Source organism: Schistocerca americana, chromosome 7 (assembly GCF_021461395.2).
Source record: "Schistocerca americana isolate TAMUIC-IGC-003095 chromosome 7, iqSchAmer2.1, whole genome shotgun sequence".
NCBI lineage: Eukaryota > Metazoa > Arthropoda > Insecta > Orthoptera > Acrididae > Schistocerca > Schistocerca americana.
In genome coordinates this window covers 549,160,449-549,185,814 of record NC_060125.1, presented here as the reverse complement: position 1 = coordinate 549,185,814, position 25,366 = coordinate 549,160,449, and the positions used below count along the sequence as shown (strand labels likewise).

The 25,366-nt window shown below is 44.9% G+C and overlaps 1 protein-coding gene across 1 annotated transcript in view; it reads right to left on the bottom strand.

The window, feature by feature from the left end:
* The window catches only part of LOC124623082 (feline leukemia virus subgroup C receptor-related protein 2), a 756,299-nt gene that overhangs the window by 213,210 nt on the left and 517,723 nt on the right, over window positions 1–25,366 (bottom strand). Inside the window, exon 3 of the mRNA XM_047148874.1 lies at window positions 13,550–13,694. Within this exon, the coding sequence (XP_047004830.1) occupies window positions 13,550–13,694 (145 nt within the window). The remainder of the gene's footprint in view (window positions 1–13,549; window positions 13,695–25,366) is intronic.

Here is a 25,366-nt window from a genome sequence, read left to right as displayed (position 1 = left end):
CATAAACATTGAATACTGTCTGCCCGAGAAATAAACAACTATTCGCTAACTTCAAGATTAATACTGCTACAACAGCAACTAAAAATATTTTTATATCATTGTTTCTACAACTTAAAAACATTACAGCTTGACGACAATCGCAGAACGTCTGGAAAAGCTTCAGTTATTATTATATTACAAGAACGTAAATAGATTCTGGACAAAATGGGTGGGTGTGGAGGGGGGGGGGGGAATATAGGGCGCACTCGACTCGAAAGAATTCAAGCAGCACACTGAAAAAATCTTTTAGGAACGAACGAACGAACTGTTTAAAGTGCTCTCATCACTTACTACTTCTGCTCTCCGCAAACCCGTCCACGTCGTTCCGTATCGGAACTGGTTTCCATAACTGAGTATCGCCTGAGTGATCAGATTGAGCGATATTTTGCCATTTGGGCTACTAATGATAGAATTTTGTGCAAATTTTTGAACAGATGCAACCGTCATCGATTGGGCGTTATTTTTGTTGATAAACGCGATATTTGGTAGACACAGGCGAATACAAGTAAATTTTTATGAACTGATTGTAATTTAATGTTACTTTTTATGATGTTTACCGCTTCAGTGTCTTGTGAAGCACTTAAATATTGCAACCCCAAAATTCTACCAGTCTCCAAATAACGACTCCTGTGCTAATATTTAACTGCTATACATAGGCAATTAGACAAGTGTAGTAGTGCGTACCTATTTTTAAATTGTCATAACGCTAGCGAACAAATTTCAATCGATTTTCGTCTTCTTTCTTGTTACAAACTTACCCACAACTAGAAATTATCACAACAGCACTCAGCACAAAACCAATAAACGGCAATACACAAGTTAAATTCAACTGCAGGTAAGAACTGAACTGAACTGATTAACAGAACAAAAACTGAGCTCAAGTTAGGCCAAAAATGCACAGTATTTGGTCAGGCTAAAGTATGCACGGGCGATAGCTGACAGTGCTATTGGCCTCGTTGACTATCGATAGGGCGTATCCCGTTTTCGTCCCATGATTGAAAACCAAAATACCTTTTTTTTTCCTATGCGGTAACTAGGTCGTGTGTTATTTCGTTTAGGTGATGGGGAAGGCGGGGGGGGGGGGGGAGGGTGGAGAGAGAATGGGGGATGGACCCCTGGAACCCCCTGCAGCTACGTCCTTGAAACTGGTTTGAATTTAGGACAGTGAACTCTTCCACCAACTTCTGACTGATTTGCTTCATTTCGTCCGACATAAGTCAGATTGTACAAGCCTACAAGTTGTCGGCACACTCGCTCAAGAATATGGAATTTGATATTCTTGAACAACCTTGCATGACAAAGTCAAGGATGCCTCAGCCAGCTTGACCATACCGAATGTCATTACGAGGAGCCTCATATTTTGACGTTTGGCAAGCCTTATAAGCTGTTGCATCTAACAGTGCCTGATGTTTGTCAAGCCTTAAAAACCATTGCAGCGGTCAAATAAAATTTCAGTCCACTGAAAAGTCTTACTTTACTTTTTCGTGTCCGGCGAGGTTCTAACCCGGTCCGGCCATCCTGATTTAGGTTTCCCGTGATTTCCCTAAATCGCTTCAGACAGGCAAATGCCGGAATGGTTCCCTCGAAAGGCAAGGCCGATTTCCTTCCCCATCCTTTCCTAATCCGATGGGACCTATGACCTTGCTGTTTGGTCCCCTCTCCAAAACCAACCCACCAACTATGTCCGGAAAACAAACCATAGTTCTTCAGCCCTGTATTGGGCCACTTCTAGACCTCCTTTCTCGTTCAGCCACAAGTCGTCGACTTTTCATCTGTAGTGATAGTAAGAACAGGGCAAGGGTACCACTATCTCGCCCAAAACCATAGTCTCATTTGTCGTCATATACATGACCATGACCCCACTTGTTCAAATTTGTTTTCACAGGGGCGACCCTGTTCTTATGCGGTTCAGGGTCCTTCATCTTTTCCATGTTGTTGTGCAGCCACTACGCACTGCCTGTGCTGTGGATGGTCAGATGGTGGGTCTTCAATGGCCGTGTTCGGAAACCTACGGGATCTCAGCCGTCCATGCTCGCACTCAATACCAAGGAGAGGATGTCGACCATCGATGGCTTCTCTGAGCCTCTCTGCGAATTCGGGAGTCGTTCCTCGGGAGCTGGGACCCAAAGACCAGCAGTTCGGTAAAGTTTTTGTAGCGGCGTGGGTTTCATACACTTTGTTGTTGTTCGACATGTTTCATTAATGCTTACGTTGACTTTCTTCGCAGGGATTGACTGGTCTACACTAGCCTGGTGTATTCAGCCTTAGCGAAGCAAATTACTTGTACGGTGGTTCACACGATAGTAGGTTTTGAACCGCATCTGTTATTTACAAGTTTTCATCAAATATTTTTAGAGGCCACAATTTGACTGAAGTGTGCACGCCTACGTACACACTCCACAAGCTACTGTATTAGTGCACGGCGTAGCGTACATCGTTCCATTGTTATCGATTTTTGTTTCTACTCTATTTGTGCACTGAGTGACGGAAAAATGACTATCGACACACTGACGAGTAGAGCAGGATTTTAATGGCGTAAAAACCGCCGAAATATGCAAACCCTTATGGCCTATCAACAGTTTTATTTCGATGAACATCTCCAGATACGAAACGAGGTTTTCGACCAAAAACGCTAGGGGTCACGTACTTCGGCATGTGAAAAAATGTCAAAGTCTTAACTCTTGTATCGATCGACATACTGAAGCAACCACAATGTTTTAAAAATAGAATGATATACCTTTTTAACGACACCCGAAAGCGCTCGAAAAGACAAGCACAATCATATAATGCTTGCTACTGTTGAGGCTGAAACTCTTCCCAAAATAATCCAGGAAATACATTGAAACTGAAAGCCAAGTCGGCCGTAAACATGTTGTAAACACGCTCATGCCAGAGTACGCCATTGTATCCAGCCTTTTGACTGTTCACCTGTCTGCACTGCAGAAAAGAGGAAACTTGTTGTCTATCGGCAGGTGTTTTCTGCTTTAATATTCCTCGCATGCAGACATGTACAAAAACGCTCCTTTTATACAGCGAATGGTGGCGCGAGACACATTGTCAAGGATCACGCAGAGGATTGTCATTCGCTTCTTGCATCGACATAATTTCCGCCTTTAACATCTATCACTAAATCAGCTACCACTTTGAGGATGAGATTTCGAAAATCGTATAGCATTTTGTCGGGTTGATCTGCATCGTTTGGAAGACGACACTACGTTTTTCCAACTTTTGTCTTTACCGAAGAAGCAACGTTTACGAACCACGGTGATGTAAATTTATGTAACATGTAGTACTGGGCAACTGAAAATGCACGCTGGCTTTGCCAGGCACAACAGCAACGACCGTGAAGCGCAAACCTGTGGTGCGGCATCATGCGAAATTCCATTGCGGGACTTACCTCATCCCAGGGATGGTAAATGGATCTACGTATGCACACTTGGCTACAAACATTCTGTCTTTTCTAGAAGTAGTACCACTGGTTGAGTGACAGTGTATGTGGTGGAACACGATGGCTGACCACCTCACTCTTCAAATGTTGAAACACAAATACTGGATGAAAAGTTTGCTGACCCTTGGGTAGGACGCAATGCAGCAGTACAAAGGCTGCCCATGTCTCTCAGTTTGACTCCTCTTTATTTATTTCTGTTGGGGGAGCAATGAAAGATGCAGTCTACCATGAAGCTCCTACTACCGCAGATGATTTGCGCAGTCGAATCGAGTTTGTAACGTTGTGATGCAAGGTCAGAAACGTGATCTCAAGCATTCTGCATAAAACTAAATCGGATACATTAAAATGCACTTTAAGAAATAGCTAGGTTTTAACATGAGCACAAAGAGAAATATAAGTTTAAATTATAAAAGATAACGGCAAATAAGCATGTGAAATATGTAGTACAATGAAGTTAAACAACACTAGCATGTCAAAAGATAAAAAGTCGGGCGCACGGCGAGCATTCCAAGAAGCCATCTACGAGAAAGTTCTAATATGCCACAAGTCCATATAACCATACAACAAAATAAAGAAAAAAGATCAATACAAACGTTCAGGACCACAGGTAACAGTAAATAGTAAGTAGTAAGAAGATATTTGTCCGGATGATATGACACGTGCGGTTTTCAGATAATCAGATAAATAACACACTAAAAGTAGGTAAGATAGGCGACAAACATAATAAATTTTGGAATTTTGACGTCTATAGGATAAAAAAATCGTTCAAATGGCTCTAAGCACTATGGGACTCAATATCTGAGGTCATCAGTCCCCTAGAACTTAGAGCTACTTAAACCTAACTAACCTAAGGTCATCACACACATCCATGCCCGAGGCAGGATTCGAACCTGTGACCGTAGCAGCAGCGCGGTTCCAGACTGAAGCGCCTAGAACCGCTCCGTCTCTAAGGATACAATGCAGTGATCGCGAGGATCTTTATCTTGGACAGGCGGGCGGGAATTATAACATTAGTTCCAAGGAGCACGCACATCCACAAAACAGAACTACATTTGGACAGGACCCTGCTATGGACAAGCATTACGTAATTAACGTAGACTACAATATGCAGCTTCAACGCACTCCGCCTAACGAACGTCTATTGAATCTTTTGGAAGAAATGGAGGAATAGGAAGCGCCGCCCTTTAAAACTTCTAAACGAACAAGATGAATATGCAGCCAACGCCTGTTTCTCATTATACAGGGTGAACATAATTCAACCGAAAACCTGCAGGGCGGATTCCTGACGGGAAACGGAGTAAAAAGTTCCTATGAACATGTGTCCAGAAATGCATCGTTGCCACGGTAGATGGCGCTGACGAGTGAAAGTTTCTCAGACCACGTGCTGTGTGTTCCTTGTGTGTTGCAGGTTCAAAATGGCTCTAAGCACTATGGGACCTAACTTCTGAGGTCATCAGTCCCCTAGAATTTAGAACTACTTAAACCTAACTAACCTAAGGACATCACACACATCCATGCCCGAAGCAGGATTCGAACCTGCGACCGTAGCGGTCGCGCGGTTCCAGACTGGAGCGCCTAGTACCGCTCGGCCACTCCGGCCGGCTTGTGTTGCAGGCTGTGAGTGTCGCAGCGTACTGTAAACAGCATATTGGTCCGGTATTCGCGTCGGGAACAAGTCGAAATGGTGTTTGTTTATGGCCAACCACATGAAAACGTCGAGAGGCAACACATTTACACAGAAACAAGTATCCTCACAGACACCAACCACATCACACTACATGTCAAGCCCTTCCTGGGAGTCTGTGAGACAATGGGTCACTTGAGACAGACGAAGTTGCAGGGCGTTGTCGAACTCTGCGTGCACTAGATTTGGAGGGTCGGGTTGTACAGCATACTAAGGCGAACCCTTGTACAACCTCCAGGTAAGTGGCTGTCAACATTGTGCAAGCCAATGTACGATTATATGTATCCAACATGACAACCGCTACTGTCCCATATCACCTGCAACGAATGCAAGGATTGTCAAAGAGGATTTCGCTCTGCACGAAGTATTCTCTCCCAGGACGATTTGTTGTCGTTACACGAACACCGTCCATTTCCGGTACGTTTTCATAGGACCTTCTTTCTTCCATCTCCAGCCAGGAATCCGTCCCTGCACTTTGTCGGTTTTATTACTGTTCACTCTGTATTTTATTTGCTTACTCTGTTAACTGCCTCAAGATGTCTACGACTGCTAACCTTCTAGACTTGGCATGCTACGATACTGCTTGTAATAGTTGATAGCCTACTATTACGTACATTTTTTCATAAATACGCACATTTCATCTTTTTAAATCACTCTGAAGATGACCATAATGATTGAAACCGAGAACTGAATAAACAAATATTTGCGATCAGAGACTGTTTTAGTATTTAGTATTTAGAGTTTTGTTATTAGGTATCTCAAAGAGAATACCGTCCTCCATATCAAGCAGCAAGGATACCAAAAGCAAGGATACCAAAAGCAAGGATACCAAAAGCAAGGATACCAAAAGCAAGGATACCAAAAGCAAGGATACCAAAAGCAAGGATACCAAAAGCAAGGATACCAAAAGCAAGGATACCAAAAGCAAGGATCATGTGCAAGCCGACTCATACTTTTGTCACATGGCATCCGGAAAGTCAAGGAATCAAGACCGTCTGTTAGATGCAGTACTGCTTCGTCTCCAAAAGCAGTTGACTCAGTACCAAACCTACGCATGCTATTGAAAATAACATCGTTCGAGGTATTGTGCGAAATTTTTGACTGGATGGAGGATTTATTGGTGGGGAGAGCTTAGCATATATCTTGGATGGAGAATCAGCTTCAGATGTAGAAATCTTCAGGTATACCCCAGGGAAATATGATGGAACTCTTGCTGTTCAGCCGGCCGGAGTGGCCGAGCGGTTCTAGGCGCTTCAGTCTGGAACCGCGCGACCGCTACGGTCGCAGGTTCGAATCCTGCCTCGGGCGTGGATGTGTTTGACGTCCTTAGGTTAGTTAGGTTTAAGTAGTTCTAAGTTATAGGGGACTGATGACCTCAGCTGTTGAGTCCCATAGTGCTCAGAGCCATTTGAACCATCTTGCTGTTGATGCCGTATATTAATTACCTTGCAAACAACATCAACAGTAACTTCAGACTTTCTGCAGATGACGCAGTTACCCTTAATGAAGTGCTGTCTTGAAAAAGCTCCATAAATATCTTGTCCTATCTCAGTCAGATCTCAAGTGGTGCAATGATGGCAACTCGAGTCATATGATTAGAAATGTGAGCCTTATAGTGGAACGCAAGTGAGGAGGCGGGTGTGAGACGCATTCTGCACTGAGAAGTGCGCAGAATGCTATGCGGCGTTGCCAGTTTCCATGCGCCAAAACTGTGGAGTACCCTGATAACTGGCAACACTGGGGTGAGCTCCACATTGGGCCCTGTTGTTCTTCTGATTCTTTCTAGAGGAATTTACGTGGTCCAGTTACGTTACTGTGACCACCACCCATGCTCAACGTCAATGCGGCGCAATAACCACTCTGAGGCAAAAGGTGGCAGCACTAGCAGTGGAGGGTACATAAAGCATATCGGGCGGGACGCGGAAAACAGTGAAGTCGCTGTCGTAATGCGTAAACAGAAAGATTTACCTGATGTCCAAAAAGGCATAATCATCAGTTTCCGGGCGAAGGGTGGAAACATTTCCGAAACCGTTACGTCTGTAAGCTGTTGGTGTGCCACCATGGTTAAAGTACACCGTGCATGGCTAAATGGCGATCCAAAACTCCCACCGAGGCAACTGTGGTGCAATATGGGCTATAATGACGTGTGAACGAGGGCAGCGGAGATGTGTACGGATGAACAGATGTGCAACTACAGAGCAACTGGCCACACAGATGAAACAAGGGGCTTCAAACAGTGCCTCTTCAATGGCCGTTCGGCGAAGTTTTCAATGTATGGGCTTCTGCAGCAGGCGGCTTGTTCATGAGCCGATGCTAACTACTGTTCATCGTCGATGAAGGCTGGCATTTGCACATGAGTACCGCAAGTGAACGTCAACTGAGTGTCAACAGGTGTCCTTTTCAGATGAATCACGTTTTATGCTCCATCGGACACATTGCCATTGGAGTGTACAGCCCTGCGACAATAGTCGGAAGTGTCCAGGTCAGAGGAGGGAGCGCACTGGTATGGGGAATGTTTTTGTGGAATTTTCTGGGCGATATCTTCATTCCAAAAGGCACAACGGATCAGCGGAAGTATGCATCCATCCCTGGATACCATGTGCATCCCTACAATCAGTTTCTTTCTCCTCGACATGACGGTAACTCCCAGCAGGAAAATTCAATGTGTCAGTCACCTCACAGTGTACAGGCGTTCTTCGAAGAGCACCAGATTGAGTTTATCGTAGCTCCTAGTCCCTGGATTCGAGCTCATTCGAGAATCTGTGGACCACTTCGATCGGGATGTACGCATTAGATGAGAAACCCAGGGCATCTGGTCATTGCACTGGAGTCGGCATGGCTCCACATGCCAGTCGGCACCTTTCAGAAAGTCACCGACACTCTTCCTGCACGCCTCGCAGTGGTCCGCACTGCAGAAGGTGGTCATTCAAGGTTTTAACATGAGGTCACATGTGGTCTGGTCCGTGTATATCCTCAGGAAATTATACTCGTCGCTTCTTGACATAATACTTTAAGTGTATGCTTTATGCGACCTGTAATGAATATTACAGTGGCTTAGTACCTTGACCATGTGAATAGTTTGGGTATGCTGCTGTTGCAGTGAGCATGTTTGCAAATAAAATAGGTATGGTAGAGAAATTAAACACAAGCAAATACGAGGGTTATTCGGAAAGTAAGGAACGATCGGTCGCGAAATTGAAAATACAGTGAAATACCTATGAAGCTTTGCACAGATGCGTTGGGCGCTGTGTCTAGTACGCCCATCGATCGCATCATGTCGCTCTTTTCAGTTCAGAGCTCACAGTGAGAACGTAAAGATGGCTAGAAATTAGCGTCTCCTTCCAAGTATGAGGGCCTGGCGAAAGATTTCGCCTGAAGCTATGCAATTCACATAACGTAACTGTCATGCGGCTCGTTCTACATGACCATTCTTGGCCGCATTCTGCAGGGGCAATGAAGATGTTCCTGCAGCGTTTTCGATGGGAGGTGTTTGATCACCCACAATACAGCCCGTAATTGGCTACCCCTGAAGTTCATCTTTGCTGAAATGAACCGCTGGCTATGAAGATAATACAGGGCGAGTCAAAAGTCCTTGGACACCTCCATAAGTTGGAAGATTAAAGGGAAAATTGAAATGTGATGATGGGAACATAGATTTGATGTGGGCCGCAACTTTTGGAGTGAATTTCATTCATGGCCGCCATCTTGATATCCGCAATTTTGGATTCAAGTCTTTTTCTTTAATGGGAATGGGGGGAGTATGACGCATCAAATAACACTCGCTTGAGCTCTGTAATTTAGAGGTGTAATTTGTTTTTGTCTATCTTGTACAGTTTAGAGGTTGTTAATGTTCAAAGTTGTTGACGTGTTAGATCCATTTTAGATCACCTGGACCAAAGAGAGACATGAGTCGGTGTCAAGGTAACTTTGAACAGTAATAACTTCTAAACTGTTCAAGATAGGCAAAAACAAATTACACCACTCAATTCCAGAGCGCATGCGAGTGTTATTTGATGTGTCACACACACCCCTTCCCACTTAAAAAAAAAAAAGACTTCAAACCAAAATGGCGGATTTCATGATGGCGGCCATGAATGACATTCACCCCAAAAGTTGCGGCCTATGTCAAGCCTATGTTACTATTGAGAGGCACCCACATGCCTTGCTCATACTGTGGCATCAATCAGTCAGGCCTGCAAGATGAGTGGTCTGCCAAGCGAGTGGATTCATTCTTATTTATCGAGTAACATGAACTCTAGTACTCACAATTAAGTTACAAGTTATTCTCCTGTTTGAATATTACGCAACGGGTGCGGAAACGCAAATCTGACTATTAGTAATTTACTCAACTCTGACTGTTCACTGCGCACTGACAGTACCACATTTTCTTTCTTATTTAACGACTTTGATCAACATATGGCCATCGCGCTGAATATGAATGGCGCACACATTATAAATTCTGGGTATCGTGACAACATACTATTCGAAGGAAAAGGCCACCAATCTTTTTCTTTTCACTATCTTATTTATTCCGATAAATTCTATAACCTAAACACACAAATTCTATAACCTACAACAACAACACATGAGAAATTCCGCCCAGTGGGCATGGCTTTATATTGGTGATTCTCTATCTTATGGTCTCGTAATTATTTAACGCTACAGTGCACTTTCTGGATAGGATGGTGGATTTTTCTCTATATCTCACACTTCGACTCTCACACCCATCATAACGAAAATTTCCTCCAGACCGAGCGGTACAAAAAGGAACATGCATAACCCACCGCCTCTGAACCTATCTTGCTACTCTCCCATGCAAACCACACATACTTAAATTACATGAAATACACCACACTGGCAACATGTAATACAACAAAAGGAATAGTCACAACGTTATAATTACATCACTTTCAGCTTTCCCACTTCAATTAGTACTCATCCCAGTTTCAAACGAGACTGCCCCACTTCGTAACTTTTATTTCCTACTATGAACTCTGGAGGATATATGCGCGTCTTCCTGTGCAATGCAAGCCAAGTGGCGTTGCTGGATAGACGGCTGACTCATCTTGCTTCACTCTCAGAGTATTATAGTTTGAACCAAGCGTCACATGGGAACATAACACGCAAAGTAATATTAAGAACATATTCATCACACACGCGAGTCCTCAACTGATACCATGGACGAGTACTTCTCTTTATCCTTTGTCTCATACACAGATTGAGACCCACACAGTACTCACCACGTGGAAGTACTCGTCTCTAATTTCAAGTCCTGCACACGCCATTTCTTAAATATTTCCAACTTATAGTACACACGCCAGTAATTCAGCTTAACTTAAGCACTCGGAAGTATTTCAACTTATTGCTACACGTGGTTTCATTGTGACATTGGTCAATTCCGAAGATTACTACGATCCCCTTAATATTACCTGCCTGACAAGTAATTCTCCCCACCAAAGTTCCTGAAATAGAGAAATTATTATTATAAACTACTCTTAAGTATTTCACATGCATATTACGTCTCCACTCTTTTGTCTCTACGGAGCACAACTAAGACAGGTCTTAACAGCACAAGATCCAGCGGCAGAGTGCTGAAACATGACCGATCTTCAGGTCATCTCGCACCTCTGTCGAGGTGGGGGAAGACCATGCTACCCATTGGTCAGCCACATTTCAGGCGCTCAAAGCTCCAGTAAATTTCATCTCTTTGGTTCCACCAAAGGTGACCAAAAGATCGTCTCAGAGATGATCATATATTCACATTCACTTTCTGCGGTCAGCAGACGACCATACATTCATTCATTTCACAGATCTCATCAAACTGGATGTAGGGATTTATTTTGTGGAAGTGCACATGTGATCAATTAAATAAATAAATTGCCATTCTTTCCCACGCTGGTATCCGGCTTCGTTGTATTAATTGAAATTGAATTATTATTTAAAAAAATATGTTGTACTGACAAGAATAACGAAGAATGTTGTACCTATTTTCAATGTCGGGTGGTACTGTACCCTTTCACTATCATCACATTTCAATTTTCCCTTTAATCTTCCAACTTACGAAGGTGTCCAAGGACTTTTGACTTACCCTGTATTTTGACACAGACAACGAGCTGCAGTCCAGAGTAGAAAATTGTCGGAAAGCACTGGCGGCTGTCGTCTATAACGAGGGAATTGAAAAGTTGGTACAACGCTACGACAGATGTCTAAGTCTGAGCGGTGACTGTGCTGAGAAGTAGCTGCAAGGTGTAGCTAACCATTGTAAATAAAACAGTTTTGATTTTCACTGTGGTTTCCATTTCGCGATCTATCGTTCCTTACTTTCCGAATAACCCTCGCATGTATACGGGAAACGAATGTACAGGCTGCATGTACACAAGACCTTGCACAACAACAGAAGACCACAACATAAAATGACCTCATGCGACACAGCACAGAAAGCAAACCCACTCACAAAACAAAGTGCCTCATACGCACCTGTAATACTAAAATATCGCGCAGAATAGGAAACATTTGAAAGAAATGGGAACTTCAAATGGGATACAGAACAGACAGCACGCCATAGTAAAAACTCGGAAAACAGAAAACACTGGACCCATGCTGAACAGATTAGGCATATATGAACTTACATGCAACTCTTGACAGTCACCATAAACAGGGGACATATACAGGAACTTTAAGACAAGCTCCCATGGCACATTTGCTGGCCACCGAATAGCCCACAACCAAAACTGGGCAAACATACAGGAACTTTGAAACAAGATAAAAACGTAAAGCCGTGTTTACACGACAACACTAGGTTGCAGGCAACTACGCTACCGGCCACTGCGCATGCGCGCAGCGCGTTTGCGCAACTCATTGGTGAAACTAAACACTTTTGGCGTGTTTCAACTTTGGCGACACTAGTTGCATGAGTTTTGAGGTTGTGTGTGTTCGTAGAGTGTAGAAAAACTGAAATATGAAGTGGTCGCTTTTTGGATATCTATGCTTTGCATCGGTGTTTGTGGGATTTCAGTGATGCTGATTACAAAAATAAGCAGCGTATTGCTGCCGCTGACACCATCATGTGCGATCATAACATAGGTGGTTTGACAATATCTGAGCTGCAGGGCAAAATTTATTGAGTTAACAGCACATATACAACTGAATTAAGAAAAATACAAGCAAGTGTAATTCCAGCTATGCCAGTTCTCTCGTCCACAAGACTAAAATCCCATCGTTCGAATTGGCCAACTCTTTGTTAAGAAATACTGTTGACAGGAGGGAAGGCTATACAAATTCAATAAGCTGCATTCTTTATTCAATATTCATCTATTTAAAACGTCGCTGCAGTGCTTCCCATTCACATATGTTTGAATTTTGCAATATTGCCACTGTACGGATCTATCTTCAAGAGAGTAGTTGCAAACCATATTCTTCTTAATGCGGCCTGCATCGAATAATTATTGTTGCTAATTTTAATGTTAATAATTATTGGTGTAAATGCAAAAGGGTCATTACCAACTAAAAATGTATCTTATAGCATGCCCAGTGTTCTCGATTGTAATGCACGCATTATGATATGTAATTTCAGTTCTGGCGACAGTGCTTCATGCATTACTGTACCTTTATTCCTTATGGCATAATTAACTCTATTTAGAAGAAACGTGAACAGTTCTGGTGACATTCTACGGTAATTAAAAGAACTTCTCGGATCATCCGTTATAAATTATTTCAGCAACGATGCTGAGCAACCAAGCTGACGTCTTTTCTTCATCCAGTCACGAATCGAAACACGTTTCTTATTTTTTTTCTTATGCAACGATTCCACGCAACAAACTTTAACTCCATCACAACTCGTGCGACGTGCAGCTACCAAAATTTTTATTTCAGACACGACTCAGGGACCCACAAAACGACGAAACTGAAGTCTATACTGGTGTCGCCGTGTCTACAGTCATATATGAAGGGATTATTTCAATAGTGGTACAAGTCCATTTTTCTTCATTTTTAGACTCAGAGTCCTAAAGTTAAATGAGCGCTGAAAAATCGGCAATTGAGATACCAGAGATATTCAAGCATATGGCTTCTTGCTAGAGATGAACGTTTCTTTCTGTTTGTTTGGGTCATTAATTTCAGAAGCATTATAGGCACAAAATTGGAGGTAATGGACTTGTACCACTATTGAAATAAGCCCTTCACATGAAACGACTTGCGTGAAAATAATTCCACGCAACGAATGGCGCAACCCAATGTCGTCGTGTAAACTAGGCTTAAAAGATCTAAGAAGCAACAGCTCCCACAGCACACTTGCTGACTGCCTAATAGCCCACAACCCCCACTCCTACGAAGCTGGGGTCCCGAGTTCGAGGCGTGCACTGGGAGAGGGACGTACTCACGCGCAACGACGACGAGGAGCAGCACGGTGCAGAAGCCGGCCATCAGGTAGAACATGAGGGCGAACTCGCTCCCGCTCGCCTCCATGTCGTCCTCGTGGTACTTGACGATCAGCGGCGGCAGCAGGAACCCCAGAGCCACGCCCAGCTGCAACCACAAGCCACATTTCTGTTGAGACCGGCGGCTGTCACGCGTCGCGCGCTGCGTGCCGTTTACACACGAAATTACACAAACGTACAGCGTGTCCATAAACTACCTCAACAAAAATAGGCTTCAATAATTATAAAACTAAACTACAGGTTGGATATCTACAGTGATGAGCCAAAACGGTATGACCACCTTCTTAATACCTCCTTAATAGACTACTGGCCATTAAAATTGCTACACAATGAAGATGACGTGCTAGCAGACTCGAAATTTAATCGATAGGAAGAAGATGCTGTGACAGGCAAATGATTAGCTTTTCAGAGAATTCATATAAGGTTGCCGCCGGTGGCGACACCTACAACGTGCTGACATGAGGAAAGTTTCCAACCGATTTCTCATACACAAACGGCAGTTGATGGGCGTTGCCTGGTGAAACGTTGTTGTGATGCGTCGTGTAAGGAGGAGAAATGCGTATCATTACGTTTGCAACTTTGATAAAGGTCGGAATGTAGCCTATCGCAATTGCGGTTTATCATATCGCGACATTGCTGCTCGCGTTGGTCGAGATCCAATGACTGTTAGCAGAATATGGAATCGGTCAGTTCAGGAGGGTAATACGGAACGCCGTGCTGGATACCAGCGGCCTCGTATCACTAGCAGTCGAGATGACAGGCAACTTATCCGCATGACTGTAACGGATTGTGCAGCCACATCTCGATCCCTGAGTCAACAGATGGGGACGTTTGCAAGGCAACAACCATCTGCACGAACAGTTCAACGACGTTTGCAGCAGCATGTACTATCTGCTCGGAGACCATGGCTGCGGTTACCATTGACGCTGCATCACAGACAGGAGCGCCTGCGATAGTGTACTCAACGACGAACCTGGGAGCACGAATGCCAAAACGTCATTTTTTCGGATGAATCCAGGTTCTGTTTACAGCATCATGATGTTCGCATCCGTATTTGGCGACATCGCGGTGAACGCACATTTGAAGCGTGTATTCGTCATCGCCATACTGGCCTATCACTCGGCGTGACGGTATGGGGTGCCATTGGTTACAAGTCTCAGTCACCTCTTGTTCGCATTGACGGCACTTTGAACAGTGGACGTTACATTTCAGATGTGTTACGACCCGTGGCTCTACCCTTCATTCGATCCCTGCGACACCCTACATTTCAGCAGGATAGTGCACGACCCCATGTTGCAGGTCCTGTACGAGACACAGAAAACGTTCGACTTATGCACTGGCCAGCACATTCTCCAGATCTCTCACCAATTGAAAACGTCTGGTCAATGGCGGCCGAGCAGCTGGCTTGTCACAATACGCCAGTCACTACTCCTGATGAACTGTGGTGGTATCGTGTTGAAGCTGCATGGACAGCTGTACCTGTACACGCCAGCCAAACTCTGTTTGACTCAACGCCCACGCGTATCAAGTCCGTTATTACGGTCAGAGGTGGTTGTTCTGGGTAATGATTTCTCAGGATCTATGCACCCAAATTGCGTGAAAATGTAATCCCATGTCAGTTCTAGTATAATATATTTGTCCAATGAATACCCGTTTATCATATGCATTTCTTCTTGGTGTAGCAATTTTAATGGCCAGTAATGTAGCTTATATGCCTGTCTTTGGAAGGAAATACGGCGCTGATTCTGCGTATCAGGCATCCGAGGTTTGCGGAGGTACGTGGCATTTGATGTCTACGCGCATGTCATGTAATTCGCGTAAATAACGGGTCGCCGATTTGCGACGATGACACCCGCTAGCGACCCGGATGGGTTCCATAGGATTTACATCAGGAGAATTTGGTCGCCGAGAAATGAACGTCAATTCACTGTAACGCTCTTCAAAACCACTGTAGCACGGTCCTGGGTCCGAGACACGGTCAATTATACCGCACAAAGATGGCACCGCTATCGGGGAAGCCATCAAGCACGAAGGGATGCAAGTGCTTCGCAGGTGTCAGCACGTCATCGGTTACTGCCACAAGTGTTGTGGAAGCGCGGGAGAATGTCTCTCAGAGCATAATACTGCTCCCACCAGCCTGCATCCGAGGCGCGCTGGACATTTCGAACCACCGTTCACCTCGATGTTTGTGGCGACGACCATCGACTTAGTGTAGCTAAAATCTGGTTCACCTGAAGAGCTGACGGGTTTCGACTGATCGATGGTCGATTCCCGATGGTCCCGTGCCCACTGCTGCCGTAATTGACGATGTAATTGGGTGTACATGTGAACACGTAGGGGGTGGGGTGCTTCGGAGCACCATGTTCAACAATGTACGATGAACGGCGTGCTCGAAACACGCATCAGCACTGTGCTCTTTCGACAGAGATGCCGCAGGTCACCATCTATCCTACTTTACAGAGCAGACAAGCCTCCGAACCCCACGTTCTATGAAGAGTCGTGGACGCCCAATTATTTTGCGCCTATTGGTAGTTTCACTATCTTACGTCTTTTCGCAGCTGCTCACGACAGTAACACGTGAACATTCGTCCAGCTTCACCGATTTCGTGATACTCGTTCACAGGCTCTGCGTAATAATAATATGCCCTTTGTCGAAGTCGTTTATTTCAATGGATTTCCCCATTTGCAGCTCATATCTTCGCTACGGTGATCCCTGTCCCTGTATGCTCGGCTTGCATACTTTTGCTACCGCGTCACGTGCCCGCATCACTACCAGTTGGGGTCCAACCCCGCGGTGGGCAGTGGTCACAATGTTTTGGCTGATCGATGTAGTTAAAGTGCAGGTACTCACGGGGTCCAGTGCGGGCTGTAATTACCGTATGGCAGTGAAACTTTGTAGACATGCTAATGCGGTAACGTGAACACTATTTACGGTGAAAAAAACTAGTTCCTATTTTGGCCACCAGGTGCAAATCTGGTGCTGTAAACTGTTTGTATGTTGTTGTGACACTCTCGCTGTCATGTTAAAATCCACATCGTGAGTGAACAGTATGGCTATCGAGAAGAGAGTGGAAATACCTCGGATTTGATAAAAAATGAGTTCGCCACAGGTGAAATCTCACTGCGTAGCTGGTTGACAGAGACGAAGTCTGATACCCGAGTGAAATGAAATTTTTGGACACAGTACGGAATGAAACTACAGTCCCGACCGCCTGTTCGGGGTTGGCATATGTCGTTTATGGAAACAGATAGTGCCCTCCGCACGCAGTTGGCAGGTCGTTCATGTGTTTCGGACGTCAACGAGCGCGAATTTTCAAGAACAGAACAGTTTATACAGCTGCCAGAGACTTGGAAATGCAACGATCAGTATTGTACAAGCCTTGCATAAAAGGTTACGCCTTAATGTCAACAAGCTGCCTCTGCTTCAAGCACTAAAGCCGATAGACTTATCTAAATATAAACATTTTGCTGTAGATATACACGGTCCAGTGTCATTTATATGACGACCTCTCGAAAGCCTAAGTAACACCTTTTGCAGGGCAGACGTGCAGGAAGACAGTCAATGAGGTTCTTGAAGGTACCAACAGGGATAGGGAACCATGCCGCCTCCATTGCCGTGGCCTGCCGCAGTAGGTTTCTCTGCTGAGGACCCATGGTACGAACAGTCCGAACAAGGTGGTCCCAAACGTTCTCGATTGCATTTAAATACGTTAGTTTGGTGGCCACGAGAGCACTATAAACTCATCCTGGTGCTTTTCGAACCACACATTTACACCGCGAGCTGTGTGGCATGTTACTTCACCCTGATGGTAGATGCCATGCCGAGGTAAAAGCAAACTGCATGTAGGGGTGGCCATAGTCCCCAAGGATAGATCCGTTCCTGTATTGATCCAATGTGCCTTCCAGAATGAAGAGATCACCCAGGGAATGCTAAGAAAACATTCCCCAGACCGTAACGCTCCCTCCTCCGGCCTGGACTCTCCTGCTGATTATTGCAGGGCCGTACATGCCAACGGCCATCTGTCGCATGGAGTATAAAACGTGATGCATCTGAAAAGGCCAAATGTCGGTAGTCAGTAGACGTACCTTTGTGGCATTGGTATGCGAATTCCAGCCTTCATCCCCGATGACCAGCAGTCAGCATGGATGCTTGAACCAGGCGTCTGCTGTGGAGGCCTACACGCAGCAACGTTCGGTAACAGTCGTTGAGGAAACACTGTTCGTAGACCCTTGTGCCATCTGGGAGGTCAGCTGCTTATCTATGAGTTGTGCTGCAACCCAGTTTGGTCGGCGCCGCTTTTGGGCAGCGCCATTTTGCCGTGCGTAGTGTACTTTAATCATTGCAGCACGTATATTGTTTACGGTCTCAGGCGTTTCGGAAATGCTTCCACCGTTGGCCCGAGAGCCAATTATCATGCCCTTTTGGACTTCAGGTAGATCGCTCCGTTTCCGCATTGTAACAAGAAGTGGACTGTTTTCCGCATCCTCCGACACACTCACTTTAAATACCGTCCACTGCTAGTGCTGCCATTTGCCATCTGTGAGTCGTTATTGCAAGTTGACTTCGAACATAGGCGGTGGTCATATTTATGTGACTGGTCTGGACACTGACTGACTTTGGGGGAAGATTTGGTTCTCTGATGAGTAATTTTTTTTCATTTACCTGCAGACTGAATCGTCATACCGTCCGTATCTGGGGATGAGAGCGTCTTATAATTTCATATGAAACGGAAAGAAGCAGTCCAAAGATCAGTGTCTGGTCCAGACTAATGTACAGTTGCATCTTTGGCCCACTCTTTTCACGAGTTTATCGAGAGCATAATCTTTGCGTGGACATATTACAAGAGTTCGATGTGCCACCATTCGAGTACCTACAATCTGGCGTCATATTGCAGCAGTATGGAGTACCACCTCCCTGATCCTTTAATGTCTGCCAATTACCGGGTGAAAAGTTTGTTAATAGATTTATTGGCCGAGAGTGCCCGATTCCGTGGTTGCCACGATAACCTGACATCACACCACCAAATTGGTGTGAAAAGTTTGTTGATATATTTATTGGCCGAGACGGTTCGATTCCGTGGTTGCCACTATAACCTGACATCATACCACTAGATTTTTTCCCCTTTGGGATTTTGTGAGGGATCAGGTGCACCAAACAAAAGTTACAGACTTACAGAATAGGAAAACACGCAACCGCAATGCATCTCAACACGTCGCCGTGGGATTCCTGTGCTTACATGGAGAAAAATTGAATGTACATATACGTAAACACGCCACAAGCCACGGTACGGAGAGTGGTGGAGGGTACCTTGTACTACTAGTCATTTCCTTTCATGTTCCATTCGCAAACAGAGCGAATGCCTCTACGTCTCTGTACGAGGCCTAATTTCACCCATCTTATCTTCGTGGTTACTACGTGAAATGTACGTTGGCAGCAATATAATCTTTGACAGTCAGCTTCAAATGCCGTTCTCTAAATTTTCTCAACAGCGTTTTAGGAATATCGACTGATAATCGATCGTGCACTAGTGGTTAACACATTGACGTGTACGAGGGAGGAAAGAAAACTTTATGATTTATCTTGTCATATGTTGAATATCACTTATAAATAATCTAAAATAGTTTCGAAGTTATTAAAGTCAGAAACTGTGAAGATACTTTATAGTACCCCGAACATACACTAGGCGGTAAATATTTTTGACTGGGGCTGTATTATCCGGCAATAAGTTACAATAGTTGACGAAAAACCAACTAGTCTTCATTCTTTCCTTCATACCTAAATTCATTCATTCATTCATTCCTCCACGCAATTCACTTCTTTATGAAATCATTCAGTCAGTCTTTTAATCATTCAGGGCACCGATGAGCTCACTGTTTAAACGCAACAACCCTAATCGTCATCCTCCTCCTCCTCCTCCTCCTCCTCCTCTACTGGCTCATTCATTCGTGTACTAATTCGTTCATCTACCAGTTCATTCGTCTCTTTAATCATTTATTCCTTCCTTTACATATTTATTTATTCCTTTTCTTATTTATTTATTCCTTTCTTTATCCATTTACCTAATAATTCCTTGATTTAATCATCCCAGAATGTCTAGTACAGGCCGCACAAAATCACATTTGACCCCAACGGCTCTCCATGCCTGGAACTGTTCTAGAAACTTGTTCGACATTCAGACTCTAAGTCAAGTCACGTTAATTCACAGACACATTCGCTTTTGTCTCATTAACAAATATTTCATGGTACATCCTTCAATTTAATCATCTCAGAGTAGACCGGATACGTGTTACGGCGGCTGGAGTACGAATGACAAGAGATCACTCCTACATTTCTACGGTATCATGAACTTCATTTGAGTACATAAAATCAATCTCTAGAATACAATCAGGATTGATGGTTTTTCTGTTATTAAAATCTGTACCCACAAACCACGCAAACGATGCATTACAGATTCCACGCCAAAACTGACCCGCCCGTATTGTCAGGGAAGCAGAGTGTCTTCGCCCCGCCCAGCTGTCGATGGATATATGCGGGAGCTGCAGACAACGGTGGGGTAGCCACGCACGAGGGGGTCTGGACATAGCCTGCCCGTGTAGAGCCCTAGAGCCCTCCAGCAGCCTGGAGCCGTTGGCCACATTCCAGCCGCCAAATCAATATTCGCCGAAAGAGCGTCCCGTCGCAGCCCCAGGGGAGAGCTGAGCTCCGCTAAGCCTGGGCCGCCACAGGTGCCCACCCACCCAGCAACAGCTGGACTCGCTACAGCGGCCGCCGCCGCTGCCACCACCACCCACCACCACCACGACACCTGACCTGACCACTGCCTGACGCTCGCTCGCTGCCCTGAGTACCGCCACTTACGCTCGCTAGCGAAAGCATGCATATACACTAAGGTGAAAAAAAATAGCGATATGCAGGCATAAAGATCGCTATAGTATCTCGTGCAGTAGGTTGAAAGGACAGTGCATTGGCGGAGCTGTCATTTGCGCTCTGGAGATTCATGCGAAAAGGTCTCTGACGTAGTTATGGCCGCACCACGGGAACTAACAGACTTTGAACGCAGAATAATAGCGCAAGCTAGACGCATGGGGCATTTCAGTTCCTAAATCTTAAGGGTGAAAGATAACGTTAATGAAGTAAGAGATCCTGGCAGGTGACACTAATTGCAAGATAACACTTGACAGGGAATGCTAAATGGAATGGTTACAAAATTTTACCCTTCTGACAGGGTACTCTAAATAGAACAGTTACGAAAATTTTTCTGACCGGGTCCGCTAAATGGAATATTTACTCTTGGCAGCTGACGCTAAAATGTATATCATCCTAGCACAGTCGTACACAATGAAATTAACACTTGGGGTGACTATATTAAAGTAATGATTTGATTGAGAAGGCAGGCAAAATTTAGTTTACTGACAGTATTTCTTTTTGCAAACACACAAAAACAAAAGAAACAAAGACAGATCTAATTAAACCTAAACAGATTATTTTCGAATATCTTAAACAACTAACAGGTGGCTTGAGACCACAGTGGACAAGGATCCTGGGTGGCAAAGGTAAGTTAAATACACTTGCCCTAAAAAAAAAAAATGGACAACGCGATCTTTAATTATTCTGACGCTGAGGAGACTTTGACTGTTCAATGTACATTAGACTATATGGGTGCAGCTGAGAGCAAGTGGCGATTGGGGTTTGTACACCAAGCCAAGGCCGGAGCAGCAGTACTTTACCCTGTTTGCTTTGTGCAGCGGTGTAACTTGCATCTGGCGAGTCGCGTGCGGCAGTGGCACGTCGTAAGACGGCACCTGTGAGTCGATCGCGCCACGAAAGAAATACTGAGTGCACTATCCGAAAATTACCTCGAGCAATTAAACAGAGAACCGACTCGTGGAGATAACATCTTGGACCTACTGATAACAAACAGACCCGAACTTTTCAACTCTGTATGTACAGAACAGGGAATCAGTGATCATAAGGCCGTTGCAGCATCCCTGAATATGGAAGTTAATAGGAATATAAAAAAAGGGAGGAATGTTTATCTGTTTAGCAAGAGTAATAGAAGGCAGATTTCAGACTACCTAACAGATCAAAACGAAAATTTCTGTTCCGACACTGACAATGTTGAGTGTTTATGGAAAAAGTTCAAGGCAATCGTAAAATGCGTTTTAGACAGGTACGGGCCGAGTAAAACTGTGAGGGACGGGAAAAACCCACCGTGGTACAACAACAAAGTTAGGAAACTACTGCGAAAGCAAAGAGAGCTCCACTCCAAGTTTAAACGCAGCCAAAACCTCTCAGACAAACAGAAGCTAAACGATGTCAAAGTTAGCGTAAGGAGGGCTATGCGTGAAGCGTTCAGTGAATTCGAAAGTAAAATTCTATGTACCGACTTGACAGAAAATCCTAGGAAGTTCTGGTCTTACGTTAAATCAGTAAGTGGCTCGAAACAGCATATCCAGACACTACGGGATGATGATGGCATTGAAACAGAGGATGACACGCGTAAAGCTGAAATACTAAACACCTTTTTCCAAAGCTGTTTCACAGAGGAAGACAGCACTGCAGTTCCTTCTCTAAATCCTCGCACAAACGAAAAAATGGCTGACATCGAGATAAGTGTCCAAGGAATAGAAAGGCAACTGGAATCACTCAATAGAGGAAAGTCCACTGGACCTGACGGGATACCAATTCGATTCTACACAGAGTACGCGAAAGAACTTGCCCCCCTTCTAACAGCCGTGTACCGCAAGTCTCTAGAGGAACGGAAGGTTCCAAATGATTGGAAAAGAGCACAGATAGTCTCAGTCTTCAAGAAGGGTCGTCCAGCAGATGCGCAAAACTATAGACCTATATCTCTGACGTCGATCTGTTGTAGAATTTTACAACATGTTTTTTGCTCGAGTATCATGTCGTTTTTGGAAACCCAGAATCTACTATGTAGGAATCAACATGGATTCCGGAAACAGCGATCGGGTGAGACCCAACTCGCTTTATTTGTTCATGAGACCCAGAAAATATTAGATATAGGCTCCCAGGTAGATGCTATTTTTCTTGACTTCCGGAAGGCGTTCGATACAGTTCCTCACTGTCGCCTGATAAACAAAGTAAGAGCCTACGGAATATCAGACCAGCTGTGTGGCTGGATTGAACAGTTTTTAGCAAACAGAACACAGCATGTTGTTATCAATGGAGAGACGTCTACAGACGTTAAAGTAACCTCTGGCGTGCCACAGGGGAGTGTTATGGGACCATTGCTTTTCACAATATATATAAATGACCTAGTAGATAGTGTCGGAAGTTCCATGTGGCTTTTCGCGGATGATGCTGTAGTATACAGAGAAGTTGCAGCATTAGAAAATTGTAGCGAAACGCAGGAAAATCTGCAGCGGATAGGCACTTGGTGCAGGGAGTGGCAACTGACCCTTAACATAGACAAATGTAATGTATTGCGAATACATAGAAAGATGGACCCTTTATTGTATGATTATATGATAGCGGAACAAACACTGGTAGCAGTTACTTCTGTAAAATATCTGGGAGTATGCGTGCGGAACGATTTGAAGTGGAATGATCATATAAAATTAATTGTTGGTAAGGCGGGTACCAGGTTGAGATTCATTGGGAGAGTGCTTAGAAAATGTAGTCCATCAACAAAGGAGGTGGCTTACAAAACACTCGTTCGACCTATACTTGAGTATTGCTCATCAGTGTGGGATCCGTACCAGATCGGTCTGACGGAGGAGATGGAGAAGATCCAAAGAAGAGCGGCGCGTTTCGTCACAGGGTTATTTGGTAACCGTGATAGCGTTACGGAGATGTTTAATAAACTCAAGTGGCAGACTCTGCAAGAGAGGGGCTCTGCATCGCGGTGTAGCTTGCTCGCCAGGTTTCGAGAGGGTGCGTTTCTGGATGAGGTATCGAATATATTGCTTCCCCTACTTATACCTCCCGAGGAGATCACGAATGTAAAATTAGAGAGATTAGAGCGCGCACGGAGGCTTTCAGACAGTCGTTCTTCCCGCGAACCATACGCGACTGGAACAGGAAAGGGAGGTAATGACAGTGGCACGTAAAGTGCCCTCCGCCACACACCGTTGGGTGGCTTGCGGAGTATAAATGTAGATGTAGATGTAGAAGAATCCCACGATCTAGCGATCAGGCAGACGGATCGCAATTTACTCCCTGCTAGAACCCTGAAATCGAGCAAGATTTCATTGTGTGACACACCCGTTCGCTGGTCGTACCAAGCACCAATTCGGCTCACTTATACGGCACAGCGCCCAAGGATGCCGAACGTCGAGACTTTTAAACCAAGTCGAATAAATGTGCCCTCGACAAACGAGTAGTCCGAGACAATTGAAGTCACACTGTCGGTACAGTGAAAACTTCCCCACAGACTCCCCAGTCTAACTTCTCGCAAGCTGAGTCAGTTTTAGGACAGGTTCCAAGTACAAACCGCACCTGCGAGAGCTTCGACCAGAAGTTGCTTCCAGACCAAAGTCCAGAGACAGAGTGCCTCGCACCTCTCCAGATAAACAAAAATTCCCATTTCTTCGCACAGTACACGACTGACAACGCCTTCCATTTCGACTTTAGCCAACCACAGAGCTTTAGAGGCGCTAAATTTCCCCTCCTACACGCCAGCACAAACTCACGACGAACCAGCGCAACAGTTAAAGAGACCTGCGTCTCAGGAAAAAGGAATCCGCCAATTACAGACATTTCTCGGTTCTCGCGGTGGGAGCAGATGTTTTTCCCCGAAGTCGGGTCGCTTCCCACGGAAACAAGCGAACAGATACAGTCTTACAGAACTTTATCTTAATTGCCTGTGCCTTGGGGCAAGTTAGTCCTAGCTATGAGGTGTAATAAAGATTCTATCTTTAAACGTTTCCCAGACGCCAGCGTTTCCTCTACGACCAAGGCGGCCGATGGAAGTGGGTCACAGGCCCCTTTGCAGTTTCGGCGAACACGAAAACTTGTAAATTTTTATTAGGCGTGGCGCAGTCCACAATGCCCAGCTTACAACCCTAGTGTCGAGATGCGTCCCTTCAGTCCATCGCCCCCCGCCCAGGTTTTGGCTGGCGCCGATACAGATAAGCAGACATTGTACTGCTGTACTGCTGGAAACCCGTCTCGACTAGGGGGTGCTCTGTCGGCCCCTATGTGGCCCTGGGCCTGTCTGGCAAGATTTACCGAGGGATGGCTCGCCGCAACTTGCTTTCAACTTCCAAACATGCCATTTCTACGAACTAAGAACCATAAAAATACCCCGTGCTTTTAGCTCCATCAATGCCACTCTCGGCTGTTAACTTTCTGGGGTCTTGCACAAGTTGCGTAACGTTGTAACAAAATCCTTACGAAAATAGGTGTGAGAGTAACTTGTCTTCTCTCAAGGGAATTCAATATTCCGAGATCCACAGAGTCAAGAGTGCGTCGAGAACACCCAATTACAGGCATTACCTGTCTCCACAGACAACGCAGTGGCTGCTGATGACCTTTATGTAACGACTGAGTGGCGTTTGGGCAGAGTTGTCAGTGCTAACAGACAAGCAACATTGTGTGAAACAACAGCAGGATTCAATGTGGGACGTAGGATGAACGTAACGCTTAGGACAGCACTGCGAAATCTGGCGTTAATGGGGTAGGTCAGCAGGCGACCGACGCGAATGCCTTTGCTAACAGGAAGACATCGTCTACAGCGGCTTTCCTGGGCTCGTGACCACATCGGTTGGACCCCAGACGAATGGAAAATTGTGGCCTGG